Source organism: Xiphophorus maculatus, chromosome 14 (genome assembly GCF_002775205.1).
Source record: "Xiphophorus maculatus strain JP 163 A chromosome 14, X_maculatus-5.0-male, whole genome shotgun sequence".
Taxonomy (NCBI): domain Eukaryota; kingdom Metazoa; phylum Chordata; class Actinopteri; order Cyprinodontiformes; family Poeciliidae; genus Xiphophorus; species Xiphophorus maculatus.
The window spans coordinates 18,581,976-18,609,525 of record NC_036456.1 but is presented as its reverse complement, the minus strand read 5'-3'; the positions used below and the strand labels follow the sequence as shown (position 1 = coordinate 18,609,525).

The 27,550-nt window shown below is 38.7% G+C and overlaps 2 protein-coding genes across 4 annotated transcripts in view; one reads left to right on the top strand and one right to left on the bottom strand.

Annotated features, from left to right (window-relative positions):
* Positions 1–85: 85 nt before the first annotated feature.
* Positions 86–9,404, bottom strand: paip2b (poly(A) binding protein interacting protein 2B). 2 transcript variants are annotated; one of them, XM_005799603.2, is made up of 4 exons: positions 9,268–9,404; positions 2,723–2,889; positions 1,972–2,154; positions 86–1,887 (listed from the first exon to the last, which is right to left on the bottom strand). In XM_005799603.2, the coding sequence occupies exons 1-4, from the start codon at positions 9,272–9,274 to the stop codon at positions 1,831–1,833; spliced, it is 414 nt and encodes a 137-aa protein (XP_005799660.1). In that variant the 5' UTR covers positions 9,275–9,404; the 3' UTR covers positions 86–1,830. The 2 variants fall into 2 exon arrangements, with proteins under 2 accessions (XP_005799660.1, XP_023201792.1); XM_023346024.1 differs by lacking the exon at positions 9,268–9,404 and adding an exon at positions 6,588–6,788.
* Positions 9,405–11,612: 2,208 nt separating this feature from the next.
* The window catches only part of hspa12b (heat shock protein family A (Hsp70) member 12B), a 27,793-nt gene continuing 11,855 nt past the window's right edge, over positions 11,613–27,550 (top strand). Inside the window, exons 1-9 of one of the 2 annotated variants that reach the window (XM_023346023.1) lie at positions 11,613–11,860; positions 16,592–16,696; positions 20,218–20,291; positions 21,755–21,815; positions 22,115–22,197; positions 24,565–24,689; positions 24,774–24,960; positions 25,717–25,821; positions 25,927–26,043. In XM_023346023.1, the coding sequence (XP_023201791.1) occupies positions 11,785–11,860; positions 16,592–16,696; positions 20,218–20,291; positions 21,755–21,815; positions 22,115–22,197; positions 24,565–24,689; positions 24,774–24,960; positions 25,717–25,821; positions 25,927–26,043 (933 nt within the window). In that variant the 5' untranslated portion in view covers positions 11,613–11,784. Of the gene's footprint in view, positions 11,861–16,591; positions 16,697–19,701; positions 20,292–21,754; positions 21,816–22,114; positions 22,198–24,564; positions 24,690–24,773; positions 24,961–25,716; positions 25,822–25,926; positions 26,044–27,550 lie in introns of those variants that run through there. The other variant, XM_023346022.1, reaches the window with a different exon arrangement.

Sequence of the window (27,550 nt, the reverse complement as noted above, 5' to 3'; positions counted from 1 at the left end):
TTTTTCATTATTTTTAACTCTATTGAAATTCATACTGTGTCTTCTGAATTTTTTTTACTTTTCCCCCGTTTCTCTCCCTCTCTCGTTTTTTTTTTTTTTTTTTTAAACAGCTTCTGTCATCTAACTCAAAACAAAAATCACCAAAAATGATTTCATGTTGTACGATCCACCTGGCGGACGGTCCCCGCTGGCTTCTCCATTCTCCAGGTTGCTGTTCGGTGCTGCGGTCCAACACTGTGAGGAAGTTCCACCTGAAAACCAGAACCCCTGCGTTTCCAGGCAGCAACAGCATCAAGACGAGCCAATAGGACGACCAATTACCCAGTGGTGAAATATTCTGATGGTTTCTCCATGACACTGCCGCTGAATTTATAAGTCGACGTGGCAGATTTCAGAAAACAGGACGTCGTAATTTTTGACTGCAGCTAAAAGTATCTCCTTTTAATTTAACTGATATTATAGTCAAACAATACAAACTCCGGAAAATCCTGGAACACCAGGAGTTCTGGTTCGGAAGGAAGAACTTCGTCGAGAAGAAAAACAAATTCTGTCCTTGAGTAGGAATAAAAAGAATTGGAGGGATGCAATACTGTCCACCAAATGCTCCACTTTACCAGGACAAATTGGACACCACAGTAGAAACCAGCGCCTCGTCCTCAAATACACAAAGTGGAAAGAAAGGAGGAAAAAAAAAAAAAGGAGACGAAGCTATTTTTGAGAACCTGATCTGGACACCAAATCTGAACGAACCGAGCCGGTCCAGCAGGAGGAGGCAGCGGCTGTGTTTCAAAGCAAACCCATCTCCTCCACCCCTTCATCCCCCCCCGTTCCCATAACAACGCTGGTCCCCAAATAAACCCAATCTGAAACCAAGCATGAAGCCGATAGCAAAATAAACAATTAGAATCTCTTTTTTTTTTTTTTAAACAACAAACTCAACTTGATGCATGATTTAGACGTTAAACCACCTCGGCTCTTACGCGCTGGACAAAAAGATAAACCTGGATTTCTATATAAAAATCTGAAAAATAAATTTCTCATCCACGATTACAGCTGTCCATGTCTGCCCTGACAGGATGAAATGAACTGCCAGGCAGGGTGGGGGTGAACGGCGGGGGAGGGCAGGAGGCGTCTGGGTTTGTTAGGAAACAGAGCTGCTGCAGCTTCAGGTGAACTCGTATCTCTAGATGCACAAGAGCTGCAACGTAACCAGGAGTTTTTGTATGTCGGATTTAATGAATTTTGATGACTGATGAGTTTGCAGAGCAGCCACAGAACCTCACTGGAGTCCCCTGAAATTCTTGTCCTTCTTTAGCCTTGCTGTTGCTGAAACCCTCTTCCTACTAAAAAATGGTGTTTGCTCATTTTAGAGAAAAAAGAGAAAAATTGAAAATAAAGCAGTTACAAGTGTTGATCCAAACTGTTTTAGATTTCTTGTAAAGCCTTTTTGTTGAAGTTTTGACCTGGCATCTCTCTCAGGTAGCTGCCACAATTCCCAGGGAGCCACAGTGAGCTCTGCATGCTCTGCAAAACGGAAAATATGACACGTGAAATGCAAACGATGAGCTAGCATCTGCGGGGCCCAGCGCCCCTCAGTTTACGAGAAAAAAAACAAAAATAAAAAGATTAAAGAGGAAAAAAGAAAAGAAAAAGAAAGAAATCCCCCCACCCCCCAACTGGGCCTACCGGCACGCCACTGACTTCAAGTGTGTACGGTGTGTGTTTGCGTGTGTGTAACAATAAGAATGTGTGCGGCCACGGCCGTAAAGAGTCTCTGGATGTGCAAGGGCTCATGTGTGCATGAAGGCTCCATGGGGGTGAGGGGGACTTCTAGTATTTCATCCCTGGCACAAATTCCTTCGCTTCAGGATTCAAAATGCTCTTCCTCTGCAGAAGAAGACGACAGAACAGACTTAAAACTTTTTCTTGTAAACAGGATGTGTGTGAGGGGGAGGGGAGACGCAGACTCACCGCCACTTCCTCCACGTTGCTGTGGTGGTCACTGACCGACAGCCCGTTGAGTTGCTGCTGCAGCTGGCCGACTCCCTGGTTGTTGAGGTCACGCGAAGGGATGAACCAGTCCTGGTCTTCCTCCTCCAACATTTCCTGGAAGCAGCGCTCCAGGAACTCCTGCTCCAACAGCTCCTCTTCCACCTGGGAGATAAAAACAACCAAAAACACATGAGGAACGGCAAAAATATAGAAGAGAGACTCTGCGTCACAGCATTGTAGGTACAAAATTTAAAGCTGCAGTATGTAACTTGCATGAAGGTTAAAATAAAAAACTAAAAAAACAAGCTCCTCTGCCATCTGTGGAAATGCACAGATGATCAAAAACAACCAATCAGAGCCAGGAGGCGGGTCTTAGCGCTGTCAATCACCTTCTCTCTGCTATGCTACAAAAACAGGCTTAAGTAAAACTACTAATGGAAACAAGAATAAAGATTTTTTTCCAGACATTTTAAGGGTTTGATTGCTGTAATGCAGTTAAAATTCCTTCATTAAACACTGAAAAGCCCTTTTTGTATTAGAAAGATTATTTTCAAAGTTGACTATTATACAGTTTTATGTATATGACTATTTTACTGCTCTAAATTGAATGAAAACATTTTCACATCGAAATCTACCAGGACTGTTAGTAATTTTTGGCTTGACTGTATGGAAGGAGGGAAAGGAAATGCGAGACTCCTACAACATGAAATGGTACATTACATAAACACACCTGTCTGTTATACTCCTCCTCGTTCTCCATCCACATGTACTCAGCAAACGGGTTGGCATCGGGTCCGTCTCCTGCGTGCCCATTGGCCACCGGCTCTTTCCCTTCCTTTCCCGGCGCTCCGCCTCCCGGTGTGTTGGCGACCTCTGGACCGCTCATCTCAGCTGGCTCTGTTTGACAGTTGCAGAAAGAAAGTGAAGAACGTCATAGGGCTGGACAATAAACACGTAATCAATATCAACAACAGATTCAGTAATTTCACTGAACTCCAATCCAGAACCGCACAGGATTCTGGGGGATGTAGGCAGAGGAAAGGCTTTAGTTGCTCAACCAGCGAAGAAAGGTCGGTGGAATCAACTAACTCACTTGCTCTCTGGTTACCTAGCAACAACCTGCTGGTGGCAAGCAGTTTCAAGTTCCTAACTTTGGTTACCTAGCAACCTGTTGAGTAACTTGCACAGCAGAAGTTAAAGGTTTCGCCACCGTCTCTCTACGACTGTCACGATAAATTTTGCTGGACAGTAAATTATCCTGGTATTTATTGCGATAAATGATAATATTGTTGATTTGAGACCAATTTGAAGGAATGTTAATGGCATAACGCAAGAACACATTCTCAAATATCAATAAACTTTCATTTCTAACAAACATTCAACACAAAAATTAAATAGAAGCAACAAATAAAACAAGTTTTAATCAAACTGTCCTTCAAAACAAGAGCTAGCTAGACAGAAAACTTCTGTCATCCAATTTTTTACAGAAATATAGAAAAACAACAAATCATGCAAATGGAAATTATCAAGTTTGTTTTGATTTTTTTATGTGAAAAATTGATTTATTGCTTATTGAAATAGGCCCAGTTCCCTCATTACTGCTTAAAAATAAACAGCATGGAGAGAAAACTGTGGATAAAACAGGAAAGGTTATGCCACAAGTTTTACACCATTTCTGATATTTAAAGCAAAAAACTAATCTATAATTATTGATATCGACTGACACTAAATGGTTGTATCATGATACGTTTTTTTTAGATACATTGTCAAGCCCTAAAACATGGTAAATGTCCAACAAGTTCAATATCTCTGCTGTTAAATTTAGGATATGATCCAGGTTAATCAGAATGATTCCCTTCTCACTATAACATCTGGATAACAAAAACAGCTGGGATGGATCCAGTTGGGCGACCCGATTCATCAACCTAATCAGCCTGGAGCCCAAACAGAGTCTCAGGCATTTTGTTTACCATCACCAGTTGGATTAGGAAGGCGGCGCTGCAGTAAAACACGCGTTTTATCATTAACTAGACACGAACACGCAGCTCCGTTACCAGGCAAACTCACGGAGTGTGTGGAAAGCTAATGGAAAGCAAGCAAATGAAATTTAAAAGCAGGTGGAAGCTGGAAAAGGCAGGAAGTGCAACTAATGAATTAAAACCTGAAAGAAATAAAAAAGGGCTTCTGTCTGAGCATTGAGGGTTGCAGACTATAATTTCATTCACGAATGCTGAAGCACGTTTTAATGTGACGTGGCTCAGATGACTCACTCTGCCTAAAGCGGCTTTTTCTTATCCAGACGCTTCATTAAAGCAAATCTGAAGCCTAAAATGTGGACAAGGGTTTAAAAATCCTGCAAGCAAATATTGTAAGAACAGTTTTTACCCAAAGCGAAGAGGGTAAATAACTCCATTAAACCTCAGCGCACATCAGGATCTCAAATTATTTTACCCCGTAAAAATCACAGACAAATATTACTTCTATTTTTTTTCCCAGCTGCTGCAGATTGCTGCACATGATGCAATCCAGGCAAATAAAATGAGTCATGTGAAATCTTGCTGCTTGTTGCAACACTGATACGTTTGTCTTAGAAGAAGGATTTCACAGGAATCAAAAAGGTTTTTAATGGTCAATCTTCAGTTTTATGCAAATTCTCTGAAGAAGTCCTTGTTTCATGATAAAACTCATCTGTAAAGAAATTTACAACAGTCATAAAGCAGGAACCAAACATCTTCCAGTGTCTGGACTGTAGTTGCCTTCACCTCGTCATGGTTCAATGTTGGTGGATTTTTCCGTTTAGTTATGGAAAATTTCCATTTACAGATTTTTCTGTAGACCATATCTAAAATATTTGAAAGAAAAATGCAGCTTGGAAAGCTGACATATTTACACACAATGCTACTTGACACATTATTGGCTGTTCTCCCCCAAGAGCAGACCAAACAAAGACTGTAGACGTTAGCGTCTGCTGCACTGCTACGACGGTTTCCACTGGGCTTATTAATGCATATTTAGGTATATTTGCTGTTCTAACCATTAAAATAGGAAACTAGAGGTGGGTTTAGACTAGAATGAGCCACAAATAGTCAACATAATCGATGGAGTCAACGATAATTCTGCTGCATTTTTGTTGAGGCTTAATTTTAATGCATTTCTGACCAAAATTACAACATTTGTTACATTTTCAGCTGCTGCGGTTTGCTTACACACCTCACTGTCAAACCAACCAAACTAATTGAAAAGCATGTTCCCCTCCTCACCTGTGGGGGCGCTGCACCAAAAAACACTGAAGGAAACGACAAATAAAAATGGAGTGGTGTCAGATTTTAGCAGTTGAAGGATTTCTCTTTTCCAAAACTCAGTGATTTCTCCTTCTAGCGTTAGACTCATGTGTTTGTTTTGGTTGCATTTACCCAGAATCCCCTGCGTTGTTGTCCACTTCCTGCTTTTGGAGTTGTAGTCGGTTGGCTTGGCATTCAGATATGCATTCGTATGACAGAGTTCACTTCAACCAAACCGAGTTCGAGGTTTTTAGGTGGACCAGAGTTCGCTTATTTTGGTCCACATCAGAGCCTGATCGTGCAAACAAACCTGAGTTTCTAAATAAACTAGAGTTCAATTAAAGCAGACTAATCAGGGCTGGAGTGAATACATCCTCTAATACAGAAGTGTCAAATTCCCGTCCTGAAGAGTCACCAGAATCACATAATTGGATCACTAACAGGGCTTTGTAAAAGTCGAGTCAGTAAGGATACGATTCAGTCATTTGTGTTGGATTTAAAACCGATCCATCTGCTGCTCGGTCGGCTGAGTCAAGTTATTTCATCTCAAAGGATGAAGTCGCCTAAAATATGGAACAACTCCTGGCCCGGGCGAAGGCAGGCAGGAAGTTTCATTGAGAACCTCAGCACCACGAGGCATGATCAGCGGCTGAGGATGACGGCGAGCCAAAAAAAAAAGGCTAAATGTTCTGAGAAATTGGACAAGTTTTCCCGGCTGCCATGTCTGTCTCTGAATAAACGTTAATGGAAACATTTAGAAACACACCGGATTGATTAACTTTTGAGCAGCTGATCAAATCATTTTGTTATTTATACCAACAAAAATCACATTTAAAGACAAGGCTAAAAACAAAGCAGTAATGTTACATTTTAGGTAAAAGCTTTAATAGAAAATGTTTTTCTATAGGAGTTTCACTTATTATGCCTCATTGATTACCAAGTCAGTCACGTTGCATATTATATTCTAATTATTAAGGCTTATTTTACTCTTGAATAAAGCAAACTGAATAGAATAAAACCAATTAATTGTTTTTATTGTTTGTTTTTTTTAGTTTTCCCTTGGTGGGAATGTTTTAAAGTACAACTCTTGTCATTTAATGCAAAAGTTTACTTTAAAAATATTTTTAAAAACACTTTGCAGACATATTTCAGATTAACTAGATGCATAAGTTACAGTTTCATCCACTGCCAACTAAGAACCATTTCTCAAGTAGAAAGTAACTTTATACTTTAGTCTCTTTTTACGCTACATAATTTATATCAATGTTAAATTGCATAAAATGTTTTCAATTAAAATATTACTTCTTTCAATACCTTAAAAAAAGGACCGGTTGTGGTAGTCCCGCTAGAAAACAAGCTCCTTATATAAGCAGTAGAGTAAATATCTTCAGGAAGTGAAAAAAAAAGACTTCCTCTTCCTTCAGTGGGATTTTCCCTCCCTCATCTGGGATATTTACATCTCGATCAACAATAAAAGTTCACAGATATACAAACAGCCGCAGGAACAGCAGCCTGTCGTCACAAAACAAAGAAATCCCTCCAAGTGAAAGGAGTCGGGATTTGATCAGCGCTTTTCTGACGCAGGCGTAGTATTACTACTACACTAGACAAGCCCATACTGATGACATAATCCTCCAGCTGCTACAGGCCAGTCATGACTCACACGGTAAAAAAATATATATATATATCTCAACGAGCAGCTTTAGGGCCGACCCGACCTCGGCGTCGTTTCTGCAATGTTTAACTTGCAGAAACATCCCATAATGAGCCAATTCCAAACCTCAGACAGAAATGTTTCTCCTTGCACGTTTTGTGCAGAGCAGTCGCCATGTGCGAGCGGAGTTTACCCTGACACAGACGGGCAAACGGTGTTTTTCAGGACAGCGTGAACAAACGTGTAATCTAAGTAGGTTAGAGGACAGAGGAAAGATGTGTCTGGCTAAGAGAGGCAATAAAGACGGCTAATCGAACGGCTATAACCGATAAATGAAAAACAAACCAGTCAGGAGAGAGTAAAGAAGAAAGAATTACTTTAAAGAGAAATCTCATGAGCTGCTTTGAATCTGAATTAAATGTGTTAAAAATTATATTAAAGGTTTATAAAAAGCCAAAGAAGAACTGGTAAAGCTTCAAATGTGATGAGTAAAGAGTGACAAATAAAGAAAATAAGCCCAGTAATTATAGAAAATTACATCAAAACCAAAATCCTTTAAATATTTAATGTAGAGCGACTAAAAACAACCTAAACCCTACCATGTTAGCCTCCAACTAACAATTAAACTCTTGTAGAAAACACATTCAGCTGCCAAATCTTAAATCTTTCCCATTAAAATGCAACTAATGCAGGTCTGCATCATTCATGCAATAATTATCAATTAAGATAAACAAATATGATGCTGAAATCCAATTAGCGCGGTCAAAACACACCAACATATTGTGAATTTACAGTTTTTCATGCACACATCTTAAATGTAACTTTGCAATACAAGTTTCTGTATTAAAAGATATATATATTTATCTTAAAATGTCCAGATTTCCATCATTAGTCAAAGGAAGTAACTAGAAAAGTCATTTTCAACATATATATTTTTATTTGTATAATTAACACACTGGGTGAATATAAATTTAACTTGAACTGGAAAGAAAAGGTTTTATTGATGATATTTTGTAATATTTTTTTTCTGTGAGGTTAAGGTAAAGTCAATTTAGCTCTAAATACGTCAGTGCATACAGGTTTAAAAATGTTTGTTCTTAAAAAATAAATAAATTGGCTACCAACTACAATTACACTGAATGTTCCAACTCTTTTCTAAATTACTGTATTAAAAAGAAAAAACTTGCATGTTTGCAAGGGTTCCCACTATGTTATAAAATGTTAAATATTTTTTATTATTATTTCCCCCTTGTCCTCGTTTTACGAGCAACAGCAGCAACAAGTAGGACGGCTAATTTTATGTAAATTAATCATTTTACCAGCAAAACTAAACCAAAATGTAATTTGCCAAGTATTTTTACACACAATAAATTTTATGTTCTGATTAATAATAAAAAACAATTTACAAGAAAAACTAGAGTAAATAGAAAATATATAAAAATAAATATCAAGGTAAATATGAAAATATAAGCAAAAGTGAAACTACTTTTTGGTATTTTAGGATTCAAACCACGTTTTTAAATGTTTTACTTGTTTTGTATTTCTATTTTAAACATTGTATGATGAACGCGGTTGATAATAACCCACTAATTCAGCATATGGGATTTTCTAATAATTTGTCAATTTTAAAATACATTTTAATGACATTTCATACAGTTCAATTGCATGAGAAACCTTGAAAATGTCAAATACACTTAATGAGTATCGGTAGGGGGGAACAAACATGCCTAAACTGTCCGTTTCAGCCATAATAAGCAGTGTAAATAAGCGCCTTCCTAACTGTTTCCGTGATGTAACCAAGCTGCATGTAACAGGAGCGACGCGGCTCGGAGCTAACGCCTTGCTAACGGGTTCCTCCGGGTGTAAAGCTCTGCCCCCGGCTGCCTGTTGTGAACGGATTTAGCTGAGGTAATGCTCAGAGGCCGGCTGTAAACAGACTGTCAGTGGACGCGGCCTAAAATAAATAAATTAAAAAAAGGAAAAGGTGAGAAGCTATCCCAGTAACAACAAAGAGCGGAGGGGGGCTGGCTGGCTGCCTCAAAACTGTTTTCACTTTAAACTCAAAAAGCGCAAAACATCCCCAACAATACAAGCATCAAATTAAAAAGGACGACGTTAGCTTTTAAAACGCCTCGAAACAGACCGAGGACAAGCGCAGGTGCTACGCGAATATTTGAGGCCAAACAAAGTGGGGTTCGCTATCAGCTAGCAGGCTGCTACAGCATGGCAGCATCCCTGAAGCAGGTCAACAAAACAAGCGTCCGCTTACCAACATAACCGCCGCCTAACACGCATCAATCACCGGGCGTTTACATGCAGCAGTTCGAGATTTATATTTACCTGGCATCGTTCTGTCGGTGTTCGTCTTAAAGCGCAACGTTACTCGGGTTGAAGTGCCCAGCGAAGAGTGCTCGCTCGTCGTTTCTCCAGCGGGGGATTTCTCTGAGCTAAATCCTGTTAGCCTGCTGCTATCGTGCTATGCCGATGCGTTCGCGGACTTTATAGCAGCTCGGACATGTCGGGATTCCAATGACAGTCGTGCAACTCGGCAAAAACGGTTTATAGTCAAGTTTTCAAATATGGGTTGGCGTGTTCTAAAGGTTTGGGAAAGTGTGCACCGACTTTACAGGATTAAAGATTAAAAACTAGTATTTTTTTTACATGCTGGTAAAGCATTTTACAATTGAAACCAGAAATTTAAATACAGGGGCAGCTCAACCCTTTATGGGACCAACATACACCTGCTTAATCATTCCTAAGCTACTCTTTGTGTGTAACATACATACTAGCATCTACTACCATTAGCATAATGTAATTATGCCATTGATTTTAATCTTAAATGAGGAGCAAGCTAAGAAAAAATATATGAATTTTGATTTGATCTAAGTGTGCCATTTTATTTCAACCATCTGAAAGTAATGGCAGATGATAAACACATTTATTGTAAACAACTTTGATATCTTATGTTTCCACAACAGTGTAAGCAGCCATCAACAGGAAGCAATTAACTTATTTGTACAACTATAAAAATAATGGAAATTTTCATATATACACACACATTTCTATCATGCTACCTTGGTGCTCGTGGGGTCCCCCTGGTGGTGTGGAGGCCCTAAGCAGTCACTTAACTCGCAAATGTCTTTGTTCGGTTCTGTTTAAGTACAAGTAAAATGTTTCCTCTGTTTGAAGTTAAATCAGACTAAACCTTTCATGCTTTAGGTCAGTTAGAATTACCTGAAGTACTTATATTTGCTATATTCCACAATAATGACAGGGAGAATATGTCAGATTTATTTATTTAGGTTTTCAAAATCAGCTGGAGTTCTGGTCCATTCCTCCTGCCAGAACTGGTGGAACTGAGTCATTCACTATTTTTGTCCTTTAAAAAAATAATAAATATAAAATTAAAAAAAAAATCAAGATTTGCATCCAAGAAGGACAACAAACAGATTGTAAATCGAAATATGTTCAAACTTTAGGGCAGAAAGTTCAAAAGCAGTAAATAAATAAATACAAATATAATATAATAATATTTATAAATAATACAAATAAATAAGCAATAAATCAATTGATCATATAATAAATTAAAATGAGCTACATTATTTGCGGAATTAAGACTTGTACAGGTACTTGTTTCAGAAATGCAAATTTCATCCTCATTTTATCTACAGATTAGACGACTGTACCTTTGTCTTTTTAGGCTTTTTTGTTTTGACAAAGCCAGATTTACTTGTCTATGGATGAAATATTTCATTTTTTTATTCAGTTTTTAATATTATTTTACACATTTTTGTGAGGTGTATTTTAGAAAGCCATTTTTTTAGTTATGAAGATTTCTTTTTACTTTTTAATTTTTTATTATTATTATTATTCAGTTTTATAAAAACAAAATAGTTTTCAATTGTATTTATTCATTTATTTTTGCCTGTTTGTTGAATGTTTTTCCTAGCCACAGCAATAGGTTTTTAATTAAAATACTTTTATCCTTTTTATGTATCCTTTACTCCATCAAAATGAAAATAAAATAAAAAAATAAACATATATTTTTCAGTTTTTTGCCCAAAAGTAAAACAAATAACATATTTTCCAACTGTAGCGATTTTATTTTAATGAGTATTAGAAATCTGAACTTTTATCTTAAAAATTCAGAGCTTACAAGAAGTCCCTGAACGCAGCATGTGGACAAACATCCACCACGATGCTCTTCACTCTCTTACACGAATGCTTGCGTGGCTTCCTGAATTAAAGCATTTCTCACGACTAATTAAGACATTCAGACGCTTCCGTTTTGTTTCAACACTAACGTGGCTGAATGCGTGGGAATTATTACGAAATAAAACCTTCCTGTTGTTCTAAATAGTGTGGGGTAAAATTGCTACAGCTCATGTTACCCCACCTCTAACCTCGAGAACCGCATTCTGACCTTTAAGCAGCTTTTATTATGAGTTATTTCCCTATTTTATACACAACCGTTCGATGTGACATTGTGCAGAAATAGAATTATGTTAAGAAAAATTGCGGCTACTTATTTACACGGAGTGCGTCCAGCCTGCCCTGTTGCCTTTTTAAGCTAGTTTTCACCCACTCACCACTGAACTTTAAGTGTAAAACGGGGGCAATCCGCAAGCCAGCTGTCAAAAGAGGAGGGGGGCAAAACGTCTCTTTAACGGTCCCAAAAACCCACGCTGTGAAGAAATTCCTCCAGTTAGCTCCAACTCGCTTATCCCACTCTCGTGTCCTCGGTCTGTTTGCTCGTGTTACTAAGCTAAAACACCATTAAAAAAACGCCAGATTCAGTCTAAGCGCTGAGAGGAAAAAACAGCGTCGTAGCCCGCTACCCGTCACTGATTGGTTGAAATGAACGTTGATCAAAGCTCCTCGCCACGCTATTGGTCCATGTTGAAGACAGGTCCCGCCTTACTTCTCCATTCACGTAAGTAAACAAAATCGTCCTTTTTGCTCCTGTCGCTCATTCTTGTGATCATAAGAGTTTGTATTTGACGACGTGGCCCTTTTTAAGGAGGTCTTACGTGTATTTTACATGTTAAGCTCCAATACTGTGCTTTTTCGAGAGACAGGGAGGGGAAAATGAATGAAAAGAGGGATAAAAGTTACGCATGGATACTTTTAGAAGCAGTAGTTTTAAAAGTTGGGGTCGGGACCCACGTGTGGTCACGAATATGCAAGTTTGGGGTCTTTAGGGCCTCTTCAGAAATCAACCTAAATGCTAAAAATATTAAGCACAAAGCATATGGATTTTAAAAATGTAACAGATTGCAAAAACACCTACTGAATACAAGTAAAAGCAACATGTAAGTAAATATATTTGCTATTGATGCTAGCATTTCTTTTAGAAATGCTGTAGAGTCTGGGTCGTGTCCCTCTTACATTTTTATTTTGTGGGGCAAAAGTTTAGGAAAACTTTTAAACTTGAGTGCATGTCTATCCTTATAATCATTTTCATTATTATCAGAGATAACCATAAGCATTTTATTTTAAGTTTTCTTAATAAAATTGAAAAAATATGTTGTCTTTAAGAGAGTTGTTTTTATTTTTTATCTTGAGCATATTCAATATGTTCTTATTAGTAGAGCAGAGTAGCGACTACAAGGTCAGAATCACTTTCTGGTTTATTATTTCTTTTTTTTTTTTAGTCCATAATGAATATTGTTACTGCATTCGATGCCAGCTTTTGATTTTTCAGCTGCAGTGCATCAGATGGATGCATTACTCCCGAATCACAGTGGAGGGCGACTGTAGCACACACTGTGGGTGACATACTGCACCAGCAGAGGTATAATTTAGCTTAAAATCTGGATCACAGAGGAGAATTCGTACAGTAGATGTGTATTAGTTCTCTCCAAGCTCCATTCAGTCCGAGTCCAGTACAGAAACATCAAAGACCCTCATCAAAGTGCAATGTCATCCCAATTTCTAATTTAACATTGACAAAGTTAAAAGAAAAATTTCCATGACTCTCTTTGGTCCACTTAACTAAATGTAAATAATATCTGCAGCTGAGTTTCAGCTTCTTTGTTTTCTTTTTCTTGGTCTCTGAAGCTGCTTTTTTTTTGTACATGCCTGTATTGTGTGTCGAAAAAAGATGCAGACATTAAATTCAACAATGCCAGATGTTCCCCTGAGTGTCAGTCTAAATTTAAACCTCTCTGTGTGTGTGTGTGCCTGCAGATCATCTGTCCACAGCGTCCTGCGATATGTGTCCCTGCACAAAAAGCTGTAGGAATGTGTGATTAAACACATATGTGCGTGTAAGCTGAGTGTGAGCTGCAGCTGCATGTTAAATGTAGTCTATCTGGGAAATATCTGGTGTTTTTCAGGCTTTAATGAAGATTTTATGCATAAAAAATGTGAAGAATAGAAACAAACTTGAAGCCTTTTCAAAATAAATGTTTGCCAGAACAGTTTTTCTTGCTGAAACCTCTTTTGATTTATCCTTATGCTTGTTTTCTTCCCTCTTTTAGCCAGTTGAATCTTGTCTAATGAACTTTTCTGACATAAAAAGTACCTTAAAATCTCTTGCTGTTTTGTTTATATTATGTTATGTTATTTATCTTGTGGAAAAATAATCTTTTTAGACTTGATGGTGAAAACAGATGAAAATAAGGCTCCCTATACCTATCCCCCTCATTTGTTTACACAAACTAAGGTCTCATAAATCCTAAATAATGTGAGTAGGTAAAATTTATTTGCAAAACACTTTTCAGAGACAAAATCACAAAGCACTGTATGATAAAAGTCAACCTTAAAACAATATAAAGCATAAAACAAACATAAGAAACTCAATAAAAACATGACATAAAAGCCTGGGGACATTTTTAAAAAGTTTTTAATGTGATTATAATGTGTAATAAACACTAATTAAGAATTACTTCATATTGTGGATATAAATGTAAACCATTCTAATCCATTTATAATTCCAAAAAAGCATTAAGCTGCTCCATTTTGTTTGCATTTTTACTTATAAAATTAAGGTTTCATGAATCTCAATCTGCATTTTGAAGAAGCTCTGATCAGACATGAATTATCCAGGCTGGGATTTATTTATCAAACCTTATAGATTTTCAAATATTCATGATCAGATCTCTTAAAATAAAGTGAAATGCCAGTTTATCTTAGCTCTGCATCAGCTCTGCTTGAATCCAGTCACAAGCCTGTAAAGACGTATCCCAAAACTCCTTCAGCTGCATCTGCAAATGTATCACAGGTGGAAATTAATATAAACATGTACCTAAATTATCACATTTTTATTTGTGGAACAATTTGAAAATATTATGCTCTGTGTTGCAGCAAAGTTGGTGCAAATGTATCGAGTTCATTTGCTAAATACAAATGAACTCAAAATTTAGAATGAAAGAGAAACAACCTTTATTGTTCTGCAAAGGGAAAATTCAGCAACAGATGTAAAGATTCACACAAAATTTCTTAAGTGTTAAAAACAATATATAAAAAAATGAAATTAACAATAATACCAACAATGTAGACTGTAATGGAAGATATTGTGCAGTTTCTAGAAATCCAAGGGATGTGCAACTGAGTCGAATCACATTTTCAGAAACAAACATAATATGCATTTATACTTAACATAAAAAAAAACATTTTAATTACAATACAGTATGTCACAGCAGCAAAACAAATGTACAATAAGAGCGGAAATGCTATTTTGCTTGATTGTAAAAACACCAACATGTATGTAAACACTTATGGAGTTTGTTGTATTTATTTGTAAAACAACCAAAATTCAAACCATGATTACAACAAAGTCCTATTTTTGGTGGTGGCTAAAATTTTGCACTATCAGAGTTCACTAAAGAATGGATCCAGTTCTTCAGCTTTTCCCAGTTTTTCTCTCCACAGACTGGACCCCCTCCTCACTGCTCTCCAATCCCCTTCAGTCCCCCTCGCCATAAATTTCCTCCTTCGTCTTTGCAGTCGAATCATAAATCATAAAGTTCCCTTCCTGTTCCTCTCTCTTGCTTGCTAAAACTGTTTTTTATGACACAATAGCCCAGACTCCATGTCAAAGAACAGCCACGTTTTAATATATGTGTGTGTGTGTGTGTGTGTGTGTGTGTGTGTGTGTGTGTGTACCTCCAGCTCTTTCCTGTGGCTCCGGTTCCCCACCCCAGGCTGTACAGTGCGACTCAAACATTGACGTGAATATGCACTGGAGGAGACGACACACCCCTAGAAAGCACATTAAAGAGGAAGTGGCATGTTAGCCCTCTCACTTGCACCCAAACGTACAAAAATACCTTCTTTAATTTCTGCACAAGCCCCTTATTGTTGCACACACAGGTGATTATTGTCAGTTTTTTGTTTTTACTCACCTCAGTGGAGTTGCTAAGCAACAGGCCTAACGTGAATTTAAGAAAAACAATAGTTGAACCATAAGATATTATATTTATCAAACCGTCTGGAGTTACTTCTGTGTAGAAACTTGTTTCTCTGCAGAATATTTGGAGCCATGTTGATTCATCTAGAAACAGAAAATCCTATTTTTATTCCACAGCTGCTCAAACTTAAACATATTCTAGATGGGAACAAGTGTGGGCTTTGACTAGACCATTCTAACACATGCAGATGTGGGTAGAGTACCCAATGATTTTACTCAAATAAGAGTAGCACTACTTCATCATATTTTTAGTCAAGTCAAAGAAGGTATCCCAGAAATTAGAGTAAAGTAGAGTAAGAGTAAAACAAAAAAGTATTGGTAAGAAGTCTGATCAAAACATCAGTTATTTAATATTTAAAAGTTACATCATCAGATGGACCAAAATATAAAGTTATGTAGAATTTTGGAATTGTAAAGACCAAAATGAAAATTTTTCAAATAAATAATTATAAGATAATAAAATCAGGCTAAAGAAACTTTTTATTTTCCATACCAATTTATTTCAACGGAAAGCTGCAAGAATGTGTCTGTTTCTGGTGCAGTTACCTAGCAACGCCAGCCCTGTCACCTAGCAACCCAAGTGGAGTTCCAGCACATTTGGTCAGCTGGTTTGACCGCTGTACAATGGCTGCTGGAAAAGACAAGTGTTTTGTTGTTGACTAACGATCCAGAAACCCCTTGCTACATCTTTGTCTGTTGTGCAGGAGGCTCCACTTCTGCTTTTCAAAGATGTACGGTTATATAATTGTGCATTTGTTTGCAGCCATTTTCATGTGTGAGTGTAGACTTTGAATTAGGGGGCGTGGCCAGCAGCAGCTTATTTGGATTTAAAGTGACAAGACGCCCTAAAACAGCTCGAAAATAGGCAGGACTGACCAGACAAAAATCTCATTATCTAAGAATGACTTTGTGCAACCATGTAATAACCTTCCTTAACATGTTCAAGGAACCATAATAGGTCACCTTTAACTTTTGACTGCATTTTGCTTGTTTCCGCAGAGTGACGTCTGGTGCTATCTTGGGAAGTAACAAGTTCTCATTCAAGCTTCTGTTGACATTTTTGGGCTATTTAAAGAAACTGCCAGGCAGCATCTATGTGTGTTTGAGTCCGTGCACATTAGTGTGTGGCATGGGTGTGTTTCCGTTGCTGGAGGATTACTTCCAGAGTCCCTGAGATAATGTTGAATTCATGAAAGGAATGTCACACAGGGGGTTCCTTCCTGTCACCTGACCCCATCTCTTCCTGTGCAGAGTTTCCTGTGTCTGAGTGTCCACCTAGGAGCCAGATCCTGACTGAGGTGATGGAGGAGCTGATCTGCAGTGCTGCTGATAGGATCGGGATGGATGCTGAAGAAAGTAGCAAACTTCCTTTAACTTCCTTATATTTAGCAACTCCAGGTCTTTAAAGGTTCTCCTTGACAAACTGATATTCGAGGAAGAAGTAGCGACATCTATTAAGATGTTCTTAATATGGTTTCACGCCTAACTGTCTGGTAGATTTGGTTCAATTGGGGACCAAAACTGCAACATTTGGTACATTGTCAAACAAACCAAACACTTTGAGAAACCTGTTTACCTCCTCACCTGTGGTGGCGCTGCACCAAGGACCACTGAAGGAAACGACACAAACACACTGCAGAAGAAGACATGCCTGCAACTTCCTTCTTCAAAACATGCAAACAAAAAATAGAGTGCTGTCAAATTTAATGTTTGTAGGATTTTAAAAAGATGACTAGCTATTTCTCCTGCTAGCACTACACTCTCACTTTTGTCTAGATTGTATTTACCCAGAATTCCCTGTGCTTAGCTTAGCCCTATTTAAAATACAAACAAATCTACTTTGTTTATCTTGAAAGGCCTGTGTGAATTAGCAACCAAACTCTGATTCAGACCAAGCAAACTCTGGGCCACTTCAGGCAGAGTGAACTCTGGTGCGGTTCAGATGCAAATGTGAATACAAGCGAACCAGAGACCGCTGCAAAAGCAGGAAGCAGGCTACAGTGCAGGGCATTCTGGGTAAATACAACAAAAACAAACATGCGAGTCTAGCGCTAGCGGGAGGAATGGCTCGTGATCTTTTACCTAAGACGAAGAGAAATCCTACAACCACTAAAATTTGACCCCACTGCATTATTGTTTACGTTTTGAGAAGAAGGAAGTTGCGCTCAGTGCCTTCTTTGTTTCCGTCAGTGGTGCAGCACCACCACAGGCGGGGAGGAGAACATGTTGCAGTGTGAAAGTGAACCGCAACAGCTCGAAATGTAACAAATGAGCCAAGCCTACCCAATTATCAGGTGTGAAAACACTTGATAATCCGCTTCCTGCTTTTGGAGTGGTCTCTCGTCCGCTTGGTATTCACATATTCATTCAAACCGCACCAGAATTCACTTCAACCAAACGAAGACTTAGGTTTTTTAGACAGACCAGAGTTCAGTTAAAGCGGACTAAACAAGTCTGGACTCAATAGTTTGAGTCCTATGTGACCAACATGCATGTTGAGCCAGTGTTATCTTAAACACAAGTAAACTAGATAAGTAGAGGAAAACCTTAAAAACTATCCATGTCTGAAAGTGTTTAAAAAAGACCAAAGAAATTTGATTCAGATGTGTTGGAGAAAGTTTCAGATAGCTCTCAGGATCTCAGGATCTACTCTATCCCAGGTTTTTACCAAATCAATACTCTTCAGAATAGGTGCTAAAATACCATTTTCTGTCTGTCGAAGGGCTGTATGTGGTATTATTCAAGGAAAAGCTGAATTTTTAATTTTGGTTTTAAGTAGGATTGGACTCTGCCACCAAATGCCTTTTCTTAATGACTCAGTTTAGGATCAGGGACAAAAAAATCCTGACTGGGACATCCGTCTCGAGTTACTGGGCAAACTCAAGACGTTTGCCCAGTACAATAAAACAATAAAAGACGTTACAATATGGAGGAAAAGAAGAGAGCGAAAGAGGTGATGACAGTCTTTGCATGGGGCCTCTTGGTTTTTCAGTCAACAGGGGGAGAGGTGCCAGGTAATGGCTTCCAGACCCGCATGCACACACACACACACACACACACACACGCACACGCACGCACACACACACACACACACACACACACACACACACACACACACACACACACACTCTAATTCGATTTGGAAATCTGACAAGATGAAGAAGCTGAGTGTATGTGAACATATGTGTGTGTATATAAATACCCGGGGCATTTATTTCACATACCAAAAAGATCTGGCTTGCTTTTTACCAACGAAGAGTTGGATTACCACTACTATCTTTGTGTGTCCACACACATGCAACAACACTGGCGGTTCAGATCTCTGCAGATCTACTGAAAACACACAAATGCAGACATAAAAAAAAAAAAAACTCAAGACGAAAAATAAGCATGTCTGTAAAAGCTAAAACCAAACAAGCAAGTAGCACTGAAGTTGCCTTTACCTCGTGAATTGTAAAAACTATTCACAAGGCAAATATGACACAGTGTAGAGCCAATAGACCAACGGCGAAAAAAAGATAACCCTGCAAAAACACAAAATGTTTAATGGGGAGTTTAACAAGTGAGAAAATGTTTGGTGTTATATGATTTCTTGCTGAAAAGGAAGTTGGAAAAAAGGCTGGATATTCAACAAAACTCGCCATCCCACTACAAAAACACAAAATCTTACCAACTATTTTTGGTCTAGTTCCTAGTGAAAATATTGTAGTAAACTTGAAATAAGACAAACTACTTACTTAAAGGTAACTTTTCAGCCAGATATGGAGGCTTGTTTTAAATAAATAATTTCTTAATATTAATGAGAAAGTATTTGTTCCATTTGCAGATTATTTCACTTATAACGAGACATTTTTCCATCTTATACGTTAATTTATTGGCCAATGCAACTAGAACATTTTTATCAATATTAAGGAATTATTTACTTAAAACAAGCCTCTGTATCTTGCTGAAAAGTTACTTTTAAGTTAGTTTGTCTTATTTCAAGTTTACTGAGACATTTGCAGGCTAGACCAAAAAGACTTGCAAAGATTTTACATTTTTGCAGTGAAGGTTTTGTTGAATATCCATCCATTTTTCCAATTTTATCATTGGATTAAAAGAAAATGCATTTTCAGCAAGAAATCAAACATGTCAACCTTTCCAACTCCGTCAGTGACGTTAAACATTATTCTGTCAGACGTGACAGTGAAAAACTGGAGAAGTGCCGTAAAGGTCACCCCAAGTTTGACCAAACACACCTGGCTGCTTCCTGCCTTTGTCTGACACACTTACAGGGAAAGTTGCATCAAGGAAAGAGAGAGATAAAGATTAAAGGTTTGAAAACAATGTTTAAAAGATATTTGAAAAAAAAAAAAAACAAAGCAGGAAAGGTGAAGACAGGAAGAGGTAATTAAACGAATGGGAAGAAAGAGAGAGAGGGCAACATTACTGGAGCAGGGTACAAAGCCAGCGTCAGAATTACTCCACCCTCCGTCTCTGACTTACACTCCGCTGAGGTAAATCCCCCAGCATTCCCCCCCGTATGCGCTGTCATAGCCCTCCCACTCCTGTGACTGGTTCGTGTGTGTGTGTGTATGCGTGTGGGTGTGTGTGTGTGTGTCACCACTTTTTCTTCTGACATTCATTTGCAAAGCAGAGAGACGGAGCGCTTGGCTGGGGCTGCAAAGCCAAATCACAATTCCACCCAGAGAAAAGAAAGTTCTTCCTGCAGCTTTTTGCCGATTCCTTTAACATCCAGTTTTGGAGACTCTGCATGCAAAACATTTGGGAGGTCTTACTTTTTTAACAACAGCTTTCCAGAAAAGCATCCTCTTGTTTCCAGCTGCGCTTTTCCTCCGGTCCTTTATCCATCCATCTTTCTCGCTCTCTGGAGGCAGAACTCCAAAGTTTAGGAAAAGTTCTCACAGTCCAGCAGAAAAACTTCAGAAAAAAGAACGAAGGACTTGAAGTGGTAAGTCGATTTAAGTAGGAGAAACTTTTTTTGATCATGCACTCGCAGTCCTGCAGTAAAAGTTTATTGATTGTGAAGAGAGACAGGCACGAAAACTTGAAACCTGAAACCTCTGATTCCTTTTCTGCTTTTGTTTAAGAGAACAAAGGATTTTTTTCCAGTTGTTTTTATGAGCCAATGTATGTAATAACGAACAACACTTTTATGCATTTTTTATGCAAAGATGTCAAACTGATAGAACTCCGTTGTAATTGGTGCATTGCAGAAGAAACTAGAGGAGCTTTAATCCTCCTGGTTTACTGCACAACTTCATGATCAAGTCAAGTAGTAGTACAGTATTTAAACGCCAGAGTGCATCCCTTTCTGCACAGCGATTTTTATGAGGAAGAAAGAAGAGATAGGATGAAAATAATGAAACCCATGTGCATTTTTATCTTCTCTCTGGTTTTACCATCAGAGCAACAAAGAGAACAGCTGGGAAGGAAAACCAGCACTTACTGGTGCAGACTTAAATACACACACAGACACACACAGATGTTTTATGTGTGCACAAAAAAAGTCAAACCAGTAGAGCAGTAGAAAATAAACAACTTTTTTGCATTTGCAAAATCAAACATGCACAGATTGTGTAAAAATGCAATTTAAATAAGAACATGACAATATGTTTGAGGAAAAAAAATGTCTGGAGTATTTTCCCAAAGATGAATAAGTAAAAATGAAATGTGTAGATATCCATTGAAGTAATGTTCTGTAATTTTTTCTAAAAAAAAATAAATTATTTTTATGTGTAAAAAGGTCTGGAATGCTGACATGAAAAACATGGGAATTTATTGTAATGTTTAGCATTTATTGTGATCAATTTCTTATCATGATAAGAATTTGAATTTAATATTGTCACAATAGATTCCAAGAAATCATGTTTTTATTCAAAGAAACAATTTTGTGTTCAATGAGAATATCAATAAACACCAATAAATTGGAAAATATGACAATTACTGTGTGCAGCTTAGTGACAGAAATGCACTTTTCATGTGGCTGGTGTCTTAAAGTAGCGCGTTACAAATGGGGAATGTTTCTTAAGAGCAGTATTTGTGTTTGTGGGATAAGAAGTAATTAACAGTCACAACCGTACAGATACTTAAAAAAGAGGTAGTAAACAGTTTTTATTATCACTTTTATCATTATCACAGTAGTACCACAAAATGTGGTAAAACTTAGTCCGTAATCGTCCACCTTTGTAAGAACTAAATAAATCTTTTTCTTAGAAAACATAGACAGTCTTTATGGGGTTTTTTGTGTTTTTTTTAAGATAATAAGGTCCACAATATTATGGTTGATGCTTAAACTTGTTGGTTTTTCTCGTTAAAGTCTCTGTCATGAACAGAATATTGTAAAAAGTAAACCTTATCAATAAGAAAATCTTAAATTTGTTGTTGTTTTAACGTGAGTCCCATTCTCCGCAGACCCTGGCTCCTGTAAAAATGGCTGAGGAGGTCCAGCTGGATTCAAATCTGCAGATTCCTGGTAAGACCCACGTTTATTTTGTTTTTTAATTCATCCTGGTTGAAATGAGTCACTTCTTCTGCATCCTCTGGCGTGCTGACCTCTCGTCGTCCCACTCCCACCGGGGTACACTACCCACTTTGGATTCCAGTGACATTCCAGTCATTCCTGACTTTCTTTCATTTCAATTATCCAGACTCACTTCTAAAGAACTGAGGCGCTTTCTTGTTTCTTACCGTAATCTCCTTTAGTTGTGGTAATTCTGTGATTATATGGCTAGATATTGTTATTAATCTCTTAATTTCCTATTATTTCTGCAGCTGGGAGTTTATCCATTCCATCTTCGCCGGCCACAGCCAGGAACGACTGCAGCATCACGCCGCTCACGCCCTCGCCTTCACCGGTAACCAGCAGCCTCTCACCGCCACACACCCTTCCTGTTCTCTGCTCTCTCTTTATATAGAGCTTCTACCTGTTATTAGTGGGTCACATGAGGCTTCAGCTCTCAGTTTACAGTCGAGAATAAGCATGAAAACCAGTACTTCAACGGGAATGTGATGTGGGGAAAAGAAGTGCACAGCAAAGAAGTTCAACAATCACAGAAATGGTTGTACGGAGGGCTGACATTATGCATTTGAACTCATTTTTCAAAATGGAATGACCTTATAAAAAAAAACTGTGATTAATTCTATTTAGTTGAAAGAGGGGCGTTATGTAAAATCAACTTTTTTGAGCTTTATATCATAATATCGACTTCTCAGTCCAAAGCATTTCAAAAAGCTTAATGGAAAAACATTTTGTGATGAAGTGCTGAAGGCAGAATCTCGTGTTTGCTGAAGGCAAAGAACAGGAGCTTCTTAAAGAGACAGAGGCCCAATTTCAACGCGCCGAGTCATACAGCATTTTTATAACAAATGAAGGTAGCATGGTTACTTGATTGTGTTATAAAATTGCAGTATTAATTGGAAAATTAATACTAATCTAATCTAAATACTAAAATTAATCTGGAAAATACACTGTAACATCCCTTTAAATGTCCCTTTGCAAGTTGCTTTTTGTAGCAGTAAACCTCTGGCATTATTCTGACTCTCAGATTTGGTAGAGTTCATCGAAATTGTTTTTCACCACAATTAAGGTCAAGGATTTCCAAAAGCTTATTATTTGCCTCCTTCATCTCCTCCAAATCAGTTTTTCTGAGTATTAAGAATCAATGTCAAGTGGGAAAACCCAGTTCTTCCCAATTTCAAACTATTTCACCCAAACCGCCCCCCTCAGGAAATTGGTTATGATGTTCAGGAACAATCTAGTGACCACAGGTTATGTGAAGATAATCATAAACTGTAATATTCTGGAACACTGGTGTTCCTTTTATTTCACACGTGGAATTTTATGGTCAAACGAGACATTAGCTGCATCTCTTGTCCATGTAATTGCACAAATTGGAATTACGAAAATAAATTTTTTTAACGGAAACATGTCACATTTTTCAATAAAAGGTTTTTATTCTAGGATGAGGTGGGTTTTTGGGTTTTTTTTTTGCTATGTCAAAATTAGCGTATATCACAAAACTGCAATGGAAACACTTTTTTTGCATCACAAGTCACATGGTCAACAACAAGTGTAAACTGGTGAAGAAGACGACAGGAAGTTTTAGGAGGATGGTGGCGCTGCATGTTTTTTAATGACGTGTGGTTTTAACTGCATTTGTTATTTAATTGGGAAATTGTGTTGTTGTTTGTTTGTTTTTTACATTAGCACAATATCAACAAAGTTTTGCACAAATTTGTAAATGGAAACCCAGTTACTGACACCAAATAGCTCAATCAGTAGTTATAAATGACTTAGACTTAGACTTAGACTGACTTTATTGTCATTTTACATGCACAGGGTGTATACAGAACGAAATTTCGTTGCATACGGCTCAGGACAATGTTTTGAGCTTTCAATGTTGTGAGGTTACTCCAGAATAAAATAAAATACAGTATAAAATATGAATATAAATATGAATATAAAATATAAAGTGCAGGACTGACAGTAAAATGGAAGTTATTTAGCTCTGTATATGTGCAAGGTATGAAGTGGAGACCAGATTTTGAGTGCAGTCCAGTTAAGAGTTCAGCAGTCTGATGGCAAGTGGGAAAAAGCTGTTTCGGAACCTAGTGGACCTGCACCGGATGCTGCGGAACCTCTTTCCAGAGGGCAGCAGGGAGAACAGTCTATGGTGGGGGTGTGAGGGGTCACTGACGATGTTTCGGCCTCGGGACACGCAGCGCTGGGATGAAATGTCCTGAATGGAGGGAAGGGGGGCCCCGATGATCCTCTCTGCTCTACTCTCCTCACGTTCTTCCAGTCGGAGGCGCTGCAGCCTCCACACCACACAGAGAGGCAGCTGGTCAGAATGCTCTCTATGGTGCTTCTGTAGAACGTCTTGAGGATGGGCGGGGCCAGGTGTGCTCTGCTCATCCTCCGCAGGAAATACAAGCGTTTCTGTGCCCTCTGGACCAGAGACGTGGTCAAGTCATATTGTCATATTATATCATATTAAAATATTGTTAAAATAAAAACCAGCTTGAACATCACAGATAAATATCTGTTTCAAATCAATAGCCATATGTTGTCTTCAGCTACACTCAAATCACAGTAAAATAAAATAAAAAAAAATTTCAAAAGGGCACTTTTCTTGTCCAGCAATAAAAGGAAAGGGGTTTTAGCACCCCCTAGTGTCTATCTGAATAACTACATTAACAACTCCTGTCTCTTTTTGTGGCAGAGGGTGGAGGTCAGACCCAGGATGGCTTGTCCCTTCTCTGTCGTCATCGCCATAGACTTTGGGACGACCTCCAGCGGCTACGCTTTCAGCTTCACGCACGACTCCGAAGCCATACATATGATGAAGTAAGAATCTGCTTATATTCCCCCCATTTATACCATTTCTACTTATTATAACTCCCATTTACGTCACTGCGTCGCTCTGTGCAGGCGCTGGGAGGGCGGCGATCCCGGAGTGGCCAATCAGAAGAGCCCGACATGTTTGCTGCTGACTCCTGATTTGCGTTTCCACAGTTTTGGGTTTGCAGCACGGGATTTCTACCATGACTTAGACCCGGAGGAGGCCCAGCACTGGCTCTACTTTGACAAATTTAAAATGAAAATCCACAGCACCAGTGTAAGTAGCGCATACAGTTCTGGTCAGAAATTTACATGGGCATCTATCATGGGCAAGAAATATGTCACGTTCAAATATAAACACACACCCAGACTGACGTATCTCCACAGGTTTCACCTCAGCCACATACTTTTCATAGCCTTAAACAAGCTTCTGGTAGAATCTATTTACTGGCGTTTCAATTATTGTCCACAAATTGTTAATAAAGTCAAGGTTTGGGCCATTTCAGAAACCTAATATGAACTTTATCCACGTTTAGTGCCTTGTTGGTACAACCAACTGTATCAAAGTTTCAACCATTTAAGTTAAACTGTCACCCTCAAATGAATTTAAATTTAGAAAATTGTATAATTATTGTTTAATAAGAACTCTGAAATCAGCAAATCTGAAGCTTAACCTAAAATGGAAGATTCAAAGTAAGAGCAGTTATCAATACAAATGCTCCTACTCTGCTTGGTACAGTCAAAGTACCAAGCAGAGTTCAAATCTAAAAACGAAGTGTCAGTTGTCAAGCATGATTTCACAAAGTTGATGGTCTAAAGCAGGGGTGCTCAAGTCCAGTCCTCGAGAACTTCCAACCTGCAACTTTTAGAAGCATCCTTACTCCAACAGACCGGGAATCGACTGAATAATTGGCCTCTTATTAATAATTAATCGTTATTGAACTCTTGAATTAATCCGCCCAAATATCCAATCAAGGTTTTGTTTTAGAAATGTTGGAGGCTAATAAAGCTTGTGGTTCCTACGTCTCAACAGGACCTGACGATGGAGACGGAGCTGGAGGCTGTTAACGGTCGGAAGGTCCGGGCCATCGAGGTGTTTGCACACGCCCTGCGCTTCTTCAGAGAACACGCTCTGAAGGTAAGGCCTCGGTCGTCAAGGCAACGCGACGTCGCACAGTCCGTCGCCGTGTTTCCAGATCTAGGGAGCAGTGGTACTCGGAGGTGACTGGAGGTTCTGTTTCAGGAGGTGAAGGACCAGTCGTCTTCGGTGCTGGAAGGAGAGGAGATCAGATGGGTGATCACCGTCCCAGCTGTGTGGAGGCAACCGGCCAAGCAGTTCATGAGAGAGGCGGCGTACCTGGTAGGACATCGCAACACGTCTGATGTCAAAGCAAACCCCTCCTCAGATTAAAGAAAAACATTGCCTTTGCGTGGGAAGGTTTCCCTCCACATCATCCTTCCAAACTAATTATTCTTCTAAAAACAAACAGCTTGCATTCTCAGACAAAGTCTTTTTTTAAAAGGGTACGTATTATGTAAAATTAACATTATGCACATTTTTGAATTTCCATTTGGATCTCAACTGCTTCTAAAAACAGCCAAACCGCTTAAAAAATCACTGAACTGTTTTATGGAGTCTGGGAAATGTGCCATTTTAAAAGCCTTTCAGTTGTTAAGTCACATTCCACTGACTCTGCACTGTTACCTAGCAACCTCAGCCAAGCCCAGCCCTGTAACCTAGCAACCTCAGTGGAATTCCAGCACGCTTGGTCAGCTGGTTTTACCACTGTATGCGTTATACAATGGCTGCTGGAAAAGACAAGAGTTTTGTTGTTGACTTACCATCCAGAAACCACTTACTGCGTTCTTGTTGGTTGTGCAGGAGGCTCCAATTCTGCTTTTCAAAGATGTACAGATGTATAATTGTGCATCTGTTTACAGCCATTTTCATCTGTGAGTGTAAACTTCGAGTTAGGGGTGTGGCCAGCAGCAGCTTAGATGGATTTAAAGTGGCAAGAGGCCATAAAACAGCTCAAAATAGAACTGACCAGACTAATATCTCGTTATCTAAGAATGATTGGCTGCAAACAAATTTAACCCATAAGCCTTTCCTAACCTGTTCAAGGGAGCATAATAGGTCACCTATTAGCTTTAGAGGAAAATATCCTGTAATAGATATTAATTGCTGAACTTTTTCTATTAATTTGCGGATTTTAGGAAGCCCAGTTCGTATGTCTGAGTGAGAGAGGGAGAATAAGGAAGGAAAACATCAAACTGGAAAGAAAGCCTGGGATAAAAGACAGATTAGCTTTCCCATGAAGGATTCTTTACACAGATTACAGAATGCATTTGGCTTTGTCTGTGATTGTATGTCACCCTATGAAAATACTCACACCCTTTCTTATTGTGTACGTGTTAGACCAACATGTAGGAAGTGCGCATGCATGCACAGGAATGCATCAAGCAGAAGGTTCATGCAGCTCTGCATCTCTTTATGCACCTCTGACTGTTAAAATCATTGATGTCTCTAAGCTCCACACACAGAATGAATCATTTACATTTTCTGCCACTTGCTTCTATCTCAGGTGAGTTCATGAAAAGTCAAATAGACACACACACACACACACACACCCACACATGCTCTGCACTGACTCCTGGCTTTAGGCCTGTCGGGGCGTGTGTGCTTCCTGCTGGTGGTGATGTCATTAGGAGCGAACAATAAGGGAGACCGGCGTACAAACACAGGAAGTAGAGAGCAGACCCCCGCCCTGCACAGACACAAACTTATTGTTACAGCCTACTCAACCTTACGCCGCATAACATCACGTTTAATATTTATACAAGTCGTTTAAATCCTTCATCCTAAC

Bases quoted from the DNA above. Each gene is read 5' to 3' on its own strand.
- paip2b (XM_005799603.2), bottom strand. The intron at 2,155-2,722 runs GTGTGTTTATGT...TTTATCTCCCAG, and splicing joins AGGAGGAGTATAACAGACAG to GTGGAAGAGGAGCTGTTGGA. The intron at 1,888-1,971 runs GTGAGTCTGCGT...CTTCTTCTGCAG, and splicing joins GCAACGTGGAGGAAGTGGCG to AGGAAGAGCATTTTGAATCC.